Here is an 11,243-nt window from a genome sequence, read left to right on the forward strand (position 1 = left end):
ACAAAAAACTCTACTAAAACAATCAATCAATCGACAAATGTTGGCCATTTATTTTCTGGCTATTGAATCATCAGTTAATCAACTCATCCTTTAAGCTCTGGTTGTAATTCTTCTTCTTCTTCTTTGTCTTCATTGATCAGTTCCAGTCTTTAAAGTTCATGACCGGCCCGTCTTCAACGTGGCTCCGTTCGAGCGGCTGTCGGCCCTGAACGTTGTCAGCGCCATGGGCCTCGGCTTCCTCTTGGCTCTCCTCATCTTCATCGACCAGAACATCGTCGTCTCGCTGACAAATGCACCAGAGAACAGGTAAAGACTAAAGATTATCAGTTTACAAGACCATTAGAAAGACTTCATGTGTGCATCCTTCACATCTCATGATCTGTTTTCATCTTTAAGTACAAGACTTTGGTAATATTGTATTTTTTGAGTGATTTGCAGGTATTTAAAAGCTCATTTTTGGGTGTTTTTTCCAGAGAGGCAGGTGCAATTTGATAGAAATTATAAGAAAAAAAAAGAAAAATGCCTGTTTGTTGTATTTTGATTCAATATGTAGTTGTTAGTTTATGCAAAACGTAAAAAAAACTGTCTACTCTAGATAGATAGATAGATAGATAGATAGATAGATAGATAGATAGATACGAAGGATGGATGGATGGATGGATAGATAGATGATACTCTAGATAGATAGATATGATAGATAGATAGATAGATAGATAGATAGATAGATAGATAGATAGATAGATAGATAGATAGATAGATAGATAGATAGATAGATAGATAGATAGATACAATAGATAGATAGATAGATAGATAGATAGATAGATAGATAGATAGATACGAAGGATGGATGGATAGATAGATGGATGGATAGATAGATAGATGGATAGATAGATAGATAGATACTCTAGTTAGATAGATAGATAGATAGATAGATAGATAGATAGATAGATAGATAGATAGATAGATAGATAGATAGATAGATAGATAGATACTCTAGATGGATGGATGGATGGATGCATGGATAGATGGATGCATGGATAGATAGATAGATGGATAGATGGATGGACGGATAGATAGATGGATAGATGGATGGATAGATGGATAGATGGATAGATGGATAGATAGATGGATAGATGGATGGATAGATAGTTTCCTGTGCACATCATCAGTGTTTTGGTTCTAGTAACTGACTTAAACTCTCCCTTTGAATCTTCAAAAAAACCCCACCAAAGACCTTTGGGGATCCGCTGACCCTACCTTGGGAACCGCCGCAACCAGATATGTTTCCGGTCTGTTAGGGAGAACACATTAACTGAGCCAGAAACTTGACATCTGAGTCAAATCTTCACAGTCAGGGAGCTCTGACGAAGCCTCAAAGCCAAAACACGATGTTGAGCTTTTACCCTCTTATTCTAAATTTGCATTAGACAGACCAATTTAGAGCTCATCCGTCCCCCATAGATTTACCATTAACCAGCCCCACAGTTAAAATCTACGATGGAGCGGGGGGTAGGGGGGTAGGGGGGGTAAGGAGGGGGGGTATTTCAACCCTTATCTGCTAAATTTGTTGGGCAGAAATTAATTGGATCCAAATGTCTGTTGCAAACAAGGAAGGATTCACTGAAGGGCAAAACAGTGACTAATATGGCATAAGAGTGTTTTTTGAGTATCGATGTGTTCAAATTAAATTAAATTACATTTCAAAGACTTTAAGTGGTGACAGTAAACTAATAAGAAGAAGTCAGTAAACACAATTTACTTGGTTTCACCTGAACTTCATCCTCAGCTACAGTACAGTTGTGGCTATTTCTGTTCATTCTTTCATCCAGCGCTTTTCTTTATTTGCCTGACATCTCGGTTTTTTCCTTTTGTCTTCAAGTTAGTCTTTTTTTTTTTTAACCATCTGGAATTTTTTTTTTCTCCACCTGCACAGATCTTCGATAGCACTTGTTGTTTGTTTCCTGTCATCATTTATTTATTTAAAACCTGTCATCTCTCTGTGAATAAACATAGACTCAACAAACCTTTTTAATCTAATACATCTCAGCTGAAGGGAAATGAGTGAAAATAAACTACGATGATGAATAAAACCTGCTTTTTACTCACTAGATTTATAATTAATGCTTTTTTAAGTTTTTAACCAGAATGATTTATAGTGATCTGGTTTCAATGTCATGCTCAATGTCATATCAGCAGGACACACGGCTGCTAAACAGTTTGATTCCTCTACATTTAGTTTGTCTTTTGGTCTGGACCAGTGATTCCCAAAGTGGGGGTCAGAGCCCCTTCTCTAAGGGTGTCACAAGATAATCGCCAGACAATTAACAGGGTAGGAAATAAACATTAGCCGCACACTACGAGGATTTATTCTTAAGACATTACTCTTATCTTTTCTTGTGAAATATTGGTTAATAGTGTCTGTTCCAGCTTTTTTAGAATTAATACAATAATTACTTTGTCGCAGGTGCTGCTTTATCTTCAGGGGGTTACACACAAAGCCATAAAGGTTGCTCTACGATAGATTAGAAACAACATTATAGGTTTTAGGATGACCCCCACTTTCACACACACACACACACACACACACACACACACGCGCCCAATCATACCCCCCCCCCCCCTTTACAAAGTCTGCTGAAAAAGCAGGAACGATGCATCCCCTCTTATGTGCAGAAAAATGTTGCACAACATCATAAAAGTGGCAGCTCCTTTGATGTAAAGTTACAGTAATGTCATGCTCGATCTGTTATGTCATCATCAGTGACATATTGCTTTATATTTTACTTCGTATAAAGGCACGAGAGAGGGGAGACGCACTGCATGCACATGAGTTTTCTGGTAGAATTAGTGAAACGTACGAGCGAGTTTATTCAAGTAGTGTTGAAGGGCACCTCAAGGGAATGATGTTCTTTCTATCTGTGTGATCACTTCTAAGTAACACTTTATGCTGTTCACATTGCTGTGTGTCTCTACTGACTCGACTACTGTAACGGCCTTCTGACTGGACTTCCACAAAAAAAGCATTAAACAGCTGCAGCTCATTCAGAACGCTGCAGCTCGAGTTTTAACCAGAACAAAGAGATCAGAGCACATTACTCCAGTTCTAAAGTCTTTACACTGGCTCCCAGTCAGCTATAGAATAGATTTTAAAGTTCTGCTACTGGTCTACAAATCACTGAATGGTTTAGGTCCAGAATACATGAATGACATGTTAGTAGAATATAAACCCAGTAGAGCTCTGAGATCTACTGACTCAGGTCAGATAGTTGAGCCCAGAGCTCTGAGATCTACTGACTCAGGTCAGATAGTTGAGCCCAGAGTTCAAACTAAACATGATGAAGCAGCTTTTACACAACTGGAACAAACTACCAGCAGAACTGACATCATTTTAAATCCAGGTTAAAAACTCTTCTCTTCTTCTGTGCTTATGATTGAGCTCTTTAACCCTCCTGTTGTCCTCAAGTCAAGGAAGGAAGGGAAGGGAAAGGAAGGGAAGAAGGAAGGAAGGAAGGAAGGAAGGAATGGAAGGAAGGAAGGGAGGAAGAAAGAAGGAATGGAGGGGGAAGGAAATAAGGAAGAAAAGGAGGGAGGAAAGGAAGGAAGGAATGAAGGAAGGAAATAAGGAAGAAAAGGAGGGAGGAAAGGAAGGAGGGAAGGAAGGAAGGAAGGAACAGTCAAAACAGACGGGGTCAATTTGACCCGGGAGGACGACAGGAAGGTTAAAGCACTTTACATTTTAATCTTTCATTTGCACTCTATGTCCTTTTAATGATTTTAAAGCAAATCTTTATTTTATGCTGCAATCTTATATTTAATGCTCTATTCTAGTATTTTATTTCTCTCTTTCTATTTTTCTGTACTTTGTTTTTATTATTAGTGGGGGGTGGGGGGGGGGGGGTTAATTGTATGTTTTAATGTTTCTCAAATTGCATGTTTTTCTGTTTTATGTAAAGCACATTGAGTTGCCATTGTGTATGAAATGCACTATATAAATAAAACTGCTTTGCCTTGCCTTACTGTTATTGTGCTGCAGTGTGTTGTGTGTAACAGTTGTGTGTCGCTCCTCAGGTTGCTGAAGGGAAAGGCGTATCACTGGGACCTGATGCTCTCTGGGCTCATTAACATACTGATGTCAGTGCTGGGGTTGCCCTGGATGCACGCAGCCTTCCCTCACTCCACCCTCCATGTGCGCCAGCTGGCTTTCGTGGAGCAGCGCGTGGAGGGGGGGCACCTCTATGAGACGTGAGTTGCCCGCCCTCTCACCGCCGGCGCTAATCAGACGCTCAATTAAAGGTCGTCTTTGGAGCGTGCGGTGACTGTGATTTTGTGTCGCAGGCTACTGTATCCTGCTCGTCTCTGATTGCATGATTACTATGTAGCTAACCATCTTCTCTTCGGGTGGAAGAGGTGATGGAGTTTTCGAGAGATGAGAGGATTAAGTTCGTTATTCTAGCCAAACAGGAAATGTGAAAAATTATAGTTAGCATACAGTCGGGATTATTTAAATAGTTAAGTGTGATAAACGGGGGGAAAGGAGATGTAGTTACAAATACCAGGTTCTTGAAAGTATTTAAATGTCTTGAAATTAATATTCCAAATTTACAAATCTAAGGGGGATAATTTTTCTCAGGACAAGAACGACTGATTTAAAAAAAAAAAAAAAAAAAAGTGTTGGAAGAAATATTAATTATAATTATTCTGTGCTTTTGCTTTGAAACTCTCACTCAACCACAATAAGGTGTAAGTGAATGGATAAATGTTCAATAACACTTTTGATGAGACAGAAACTGATTCTACTTTTTTTTTTATCACTGAAAACCACTGATTGAAAATGATGATGAAGATTTTTTTGATGATTTTAATTCTAACCAATACAACCACACGCACATAGTGAATATTTTTATTATCAAAAGGCATTAAAACAGACAAGAGGACATTGAATAAGATGACAGAAACTATATAATGAATAATGATAATAATAATAGGTGAGATTTATATAGCGCCTTTCACAAACCCAAGGACACTTTATGAAGGATTAAACAAACAAACAAAAAGTGTTCATAATATAAGCATTATATACAAAGAGCAAGAGCAGTCATATGTCCAATATTACGCCAATCAGAAGACATTTACGTCAGAAATGAAGTAAGGTTTCTTTGTGTGGGAGCAAGGTCAATTACAATGTCTGTCTCCACTGTGCTGAGTTTTAACAAAAAAACAAGGCCAGTTGATTGTGTGTTTCAATAAAAATAAAAAAATAAAAAAAACTCATTCAATAATCAGGATATTAATTCTTTGGATTGTTATACGCCCACATGGAGAAAAAGTATACATTCCCCCTCAAACTCTGACAATTTGGGTTTGGAAAATTCTCAATTTATCAAATGGAAAAAATGTGCAGGAACACTGATAAGAAAATCCTTGAAAAAATATTGTCTGTTGCATTGTACCGAACTATTGTGTGCTGTCCAGTAAGCATTCATTTATGTGTGTAATTGTGCGCGTGTGTGTGTGGGTGTGTGTCTCCTCAGTATCGTCCAGGTGAAGGAGACCCGGCTGACGTCTCTGACTGCCAACATCTTCATCGGCGTGTCGGTGCTGCTGCTGCCCCTCCCACTGCAGTGGATCCCCAAACCCGTCCTGTATGGCCTCTTCCTCTACATCGCCCTCACCTCCATCGACGGAAACCAGATGTGTGACCGCATGGCTCTTCTCCTCAAGGAGCAGGTGTGTTTGTGTGTGTGTGGGTGTGGGTGAGATAATAAGTGAGTGTGTTTGTGACCATATGTCGATCGAAGGGCTCTGCAGATCAAACGGTTGACTGGCTGCCTGGTGCTGGAGGTCCAAACCCGAGTCAAATAATATTTACGAATATAATATTTTTTTTGTCTGTGTTTTTAATCTGCTCAGAATTGGAAGTGGTGGGTGAGGATTAGTAGAATTAGGACAGATCAGCTAAGTAAATACACATCATAATAGCGTTGCCACATCAACCACATGTCTCATTGTTTCTCTGACAATCGTTTTAATGAACACCTTCACCTGGTCAGGCAGATTAAAACATGAAAGCATTAAAATCAGATATTATAATATGCAAATGCTACTTTTCCCAGTAATAGAAAGTGCTAGAATCTTCTTCTTAAGTCTCCTCTCATCTGAGTGTCCGATTTCACCTTCCTACTGTCTCACTAAGAGATGCAGCAAGACATTTTCCTCTCAACAGTACTCAGTAACTTCACACAATGGCGCCCCCAAATGGCCGTGAGAGGTAACTGTTCAAAAATATGTATTTAAGTGCCAAGAAATCCTGTTGTCAGTAAAATACAGAGAATATGATCTGGGTCCATATTTATCAAATGTACAGAAATTGCAGTGAAGAATGCTTCGGAGTGAGCAACAAGACACATTTAGCATAAAATGAAAGATGGTCATTCAAGAGCAGCTATCAAATTATCTCATGATTATTCATATGTATGTATATGAAGAGAAATACTTGACCCAATGTCCTTTATTTATCCTTACATTTTACTCAGTGATGTGTTTTAATACAAGTTCCTTTTATGTGTGTGAAATCCTTAATGTCTCCAGTACAAATTAATATTAAATTATATGTATATAAATATATAAATAGGGAGAAAATTTGCTGAAATGAAAAGAAAAGGAAACCAAATTGGACCAGTAAAGAAATCCTGCTGCTAGTAGTATCAGAAAAATCGTGCAATAAGAAGAATATAGTACCACATTGACAAGTTTAGACAATGAAAATGCATGGTAGGCTTTATTCTCCTCATTTTCATCCTTGATAAATTCAAAATTCAAAAGTGGACTAAATCTAAACAAATGTTCAAATCAAATACAAATAAAAAGCTAAAATGGATGAACTCTTAACTTCTCGAGACAGAGCTCGAAAGTCCCTTTAACTCATTAATATACATTTTAGAGCTATATTTTAAAGATATTTGATCAATAGTTTGCATTATTGTATTCTCAAAAGTTTGCATAAAAAGAAAAAGTGAAACGTTTTATTCTCATATCTACCAGAACAGCTACAAGAAGGAGCCAAGTTATTCTTTTCATCACTTAAAATTACAATATTCAATACATAGAATTATAAAATGTTAGAAATTCAACTTTCACAAGTACAGTCTCCCTCTTGCATTGACAAGAAGTTTCATTTCAGTTCAGTTTCTTTTCTTTGATTTCCAAACTCCAAGTATTAAAGTATCAAAGATGGAGATTTGTTGAGTGTTGTTGTATTTTCCAGATAAGACATGTTTCTAAAATGATTGCAGGTATCATTTGAGATGTTTTTCTAGCCCTGGGTATCTTGTAAATTTGATTTATCAGCTCCTGAAAGCTTGTGAGCTTTGAAAAAGGTTCATAACTGATACTGAATCAGCTGTTTGTTGCGGCTCCACTCAGACTGATAAGAAAGACAGCTGCATGTTTACATAAAAATCTTATCAAATGCAGGTTTAAAATAATATCAGCAGCTTTTATTCTGCGTCTGGCCCCCAAACATCCACACAGGGGAATCCTCATGCTATAAAAGAAGCCATCCAGCTAAGCTAAATGTTGTTTATGCTTTAAACCCCTGTCTGTTTCTTAGAGGTGTGTGGGATGTCCACTTCCCTTAGTCATTTCTTTAAGACATTGGAGGCCTGCGGACAGCGAGAAGAAGAACCTCGGGGGGAGATTGTATTTTAATCTTTCCTGATCCTCTCACCTCCTGCAGACGTCTTACCCGCCCACCCACTACATCCGCAAAGTGCCCCAGAGGAAGATCCACTACTTCACCTTCCTGCAGATGATGCAGCTGCTGGTGCTGTGTACATTTGGCATGTACCCCATACCGTACATGAAGATGATCTTCCCTCTGGTCATGATCCTGCTTATCCCAATCAGGTACGTCTGCGGCCATTTTGTGGCTGACAAGTGTTTTTAAAGCAGAATGACATCCAGCAGCACGCAATTAAGGAGCGCTGTGTTTGACCCAGGCAGGGAGTTCTGGGCCTCCGAAATGAGGCCAACCCAAAAGTAACTTAGAACTGCATTCTTTCAAAAGGCCACCAGGGGGCGACAGTTTTGGTGTCAAAAGGACTTCCGTCTCTATACAAGTCAATGGAGAATTCACCAACTTCTCACTTGATTTCTAACCTCAGTAAACGTTTTCAAAATGTGTTTATGGTCTCAATCGCTAGTTTAAAGCCTTCTTCAGTGCAGTATGATGTTCATTTGGGACATTTTGGCCTCCCTGATTTTATATTTGACGATAAAGCAGGGTATGCATTAGGGCGTGGCTACGTCGTGATTGACAGGTTGATTGACCAATGTCCTTGAGATCCAGCCCTCGCAACCATAGCAACCTCCCCACTCCGCTCATGGCCCCGCCTCATTCCCATATAAGTAGAATCCGTGTTTTTATTTTTCCCAGCATGCACCTGAAATTTTCAAGATGGCGCTGCCTGGATTAGAAACTATTGGCTTCCGAGCAGCAGTCCACAAACCAATGGGTGACGTCACAGATGTTACGTCCATTTCTTTTATACAGTCTATGGTTTGACCTGGATCTGCCCTCAGGATGAAAACAACATGATATCTGTAGCGAACATGAGACAAGTCTAGTTTTATTCATTAATTCATCTAAACGATATAAAACAGTTGAATGTGTCTCAGCTGGAAACATCTGGCTGCTTAGTTGAGATGCAAATGTTTTGTGCTGCAGTTCACCTGTTCAGTCTTATTTTTAACATAATGTGTGAAAACAGTGACGGCAGTTGCTGACAGCAGATGTGTGAAGTACATTTTATATTTATACATTCATAGAGGAACTCATCTCACTCTCCTTGATGTCTTTTGGTGCATTAAAATAGTTTTCTATAAGAAATAATGATTTGAAGTTAAAATAGTCCAGATGTTCACCTATAAAGAAAAATGAATAATAATAATAATAATAAACTTTAATTATATTGTACTTTTTATGGTTAACTTTTGTCACCATTTACTATAATTACTGTGTCCATGAGCCAATTCTGCTGAAGCACACAGTTTTAGGCTCATTGCTGTATAAGTAGCAGCGATATCAATTAGATTATTATTATTAAATAGCAAAAATTTAGTTATTCCATGTTAGAAAATGTGAATATTTCAGTTTTTATATGACCAGAAACTGATAATCTTTTGGTTTGATGCTGTCGGCTTTGAAAAGTGTGTGTGTGTTGGACATTTTTCACAGTTTGCTGACATTTTAAAGACTATGAATAATGAATTTACTGAGAAAATAATAGGTAGATTAATCAGTAATGAGAATAAGTGATAGTAGCAGGTCTAATATTAATGATCCATCACATTCATTTGGTTCCCTTTACCAGCAAAGTATAATAAAAGGTAAACTGAGTACTTTTACTTCTGATACCTTTTAATGTAGAATATTAACTTGTATTAAAAATATCAGTCAGTATCTAAATTTGGTGATAAAATCTGATTAGCTTCTCTGGTTGTGATATCACACCGATCACCATTTCAAATTGATTTGTTCAATTATGTAATTTAATCATGTTAGAGAGAGTTCATGAAGCTTCAGCAGACCTTATCAGACTTTAAGCTCAAGTTGCTCTATTTGTATTCATCATTTAATACTAGAAGATAAGTCACATGCAGTTTGTGCTCATAGCTTCCTCCTGCAAGCCTTAACAGCCTCATTTCACTACACTGAAAGAAAATGAGAAGTCACATAACGTCTGCAGAGTTGAAGACGTAATGTTTTTTTTATGATCACTTTCCCACCCACATCTCCAGCGCACTCACATACTTGCACATCAGCCACCACTGTACTGTATATCGCAGACTTGTGCTCATGTTCGCTGGTACTACCGAAAAGGAAGCGATAAATCTTGTTTGATAAGATCTGACATTTCAATGGTTTGCTTTTTTTCCCTCTCCAATGTTTTCTTCTCTCATTTCTGGCTTAACAAGTAACAAATGTCTGCTCTGCTCTGTGTTTAGGAACAACGTGCTTCCTCATATCATTGAGGCCAAATACTTGGACATAATGGATGCCCAACACATGTAGCTACAGATGGAGACAAGCTGTGTGCATATAAAAAAAAAAAAGAAAAGAAAAGACGTCTGGAATGAAAAAAATAAAAAAATAAAACAACAAAGCAAGAAATGAGGGAGGAAAAAAAAACAACAACATATTTTTCAATGCAAAACTGTATGGAAGCAAAAAAGGAGAAATACCGACTGTTTTGACTTTTGTATCAGATGAGAACATTCTTACAGGTGAAGCACTGGAAATGTGGGAAGTCGTGTGAAGAAGAGAGAGATGAGAAGCCGTGGGGGGAAAATGTTTCCCAAAAACGTGGACAGACAGAATCTCTCTGAGGAGAAGAAGAAGAAGAAGAAAAAAAAAAAGTTCTACCGATTTAAACGGGACCGTCCAGAACTCCCTGTTTCACCTCCGTTTGACCCTGTCAGATCGCTCAGTGCCATATACCTCCATGTTCTCCTCTCACACCTTTACTTTGTATGGTAACACTTTACTATATCGTTATTGCAGTGTATTCATCTGTGTTTTAACCTGTGGGTAAGTACTTGAAGTACTCACTAATACTGTGTAAGTAATAAAAAAACGCTGCCAGTGTACATTGTATAGTATTTAGAACGGTGTAATGGCACAATGTAAGTATGAACAATATCTTTTTTGACACTTTGCACTCACATTGTGTTTTTTACACTCATATATGAGTCAATTTTACATACTTACACTGTGTTGATAAGTACTTAAATACTTTTCCATGGGTGAATTAACTTAAAGAGCACTGCATTTAAGCCACTGTAAAGTACATCTTTACCTTTTTGTATTTCTGTCATCGTGCAGTGTTAAAAACCTTCACATTCCTGAACCTTTTAGCTGTGATCCCCCCACCCCCCCACCCCCCACCCCCCACTGTTTTTCTATAAAGGACACTTGTGCCCGCACATATTTAGTTTCTAAGTCATTCCAGCAAACGCCAGTGTTCATTACTTAGAGGAAAAGGAGTTTGTGTGTGTGTGTGTGTGTGTGTGTGGATGCATGTATGTGTGTGTGTGTGTGTGTGTGTGTGCGCGCGCAGTGGACACATAGCTAATCTGTCCTTCACGTAGCTTTCTATCAGCTCTTTAGAAAATAAAACCTAATTTTTAAGGTGGAATTTAAGTGCTCAAACAAATAAAAGAAATACATTCCACAGATATATATG

At 38.1% G+C, this 11,243-nt stretch overlaps 1 protein-coding gene across 2 annotated transcripts in view; it reads left to right on the forward strand.

The window, feature by feature from the left end:
• slc4a11 (solute carrier family 4 member 11) overlaps positions 1-10,921 on the forward strand; it is a 102,945-nt gene extending 92,024 nt beyond the window's left edge. For both annotated transcript variants that reach the window (XM_053335673.1, XM_053335674.1), the window contains exons 16-20: positions 141-306; positions 4,069-4,242; positions 5,532-5,727; positions 7,736-7,905; positions 10,006-10,921. In XM_053335673.1, the coding sequence (XP_053191648.1) occupies positions 141-306; positions 4,069-4,242; positions 5,532-5,727; positions 7,736-7,905; positions 10,006-10,072 (773 nt within the window). In that variant the 3' untranslated portion in view covers positions 10,073-10,921. The remainder of the gene's footprint in view (positions 1-140; positions 307-4,068; positions 4,243-5,531; positions 5,728-7,735; positions 7,906-10,005) is intronic.
• The last annotated feature ends 322 nt before the right edge of the window (positions 10,922-11,243 follow it).

Source organism: Scomber japonicus, chromosome 16 (genome assembly GCF_027409825.1).
Source record: "Scomber japonicus isolate fScoJap1 chromosome 16, fScoJap1.pri, whole genome shotgun sequence".
In the NCBI taxonomy this organism is placed as follows: domain Eukaryota; kingdom Metazoa; phylum Chordata; class Actinopteri; order Scombriformes; family Scombridae; genus Scomber; species Scomber japonicus.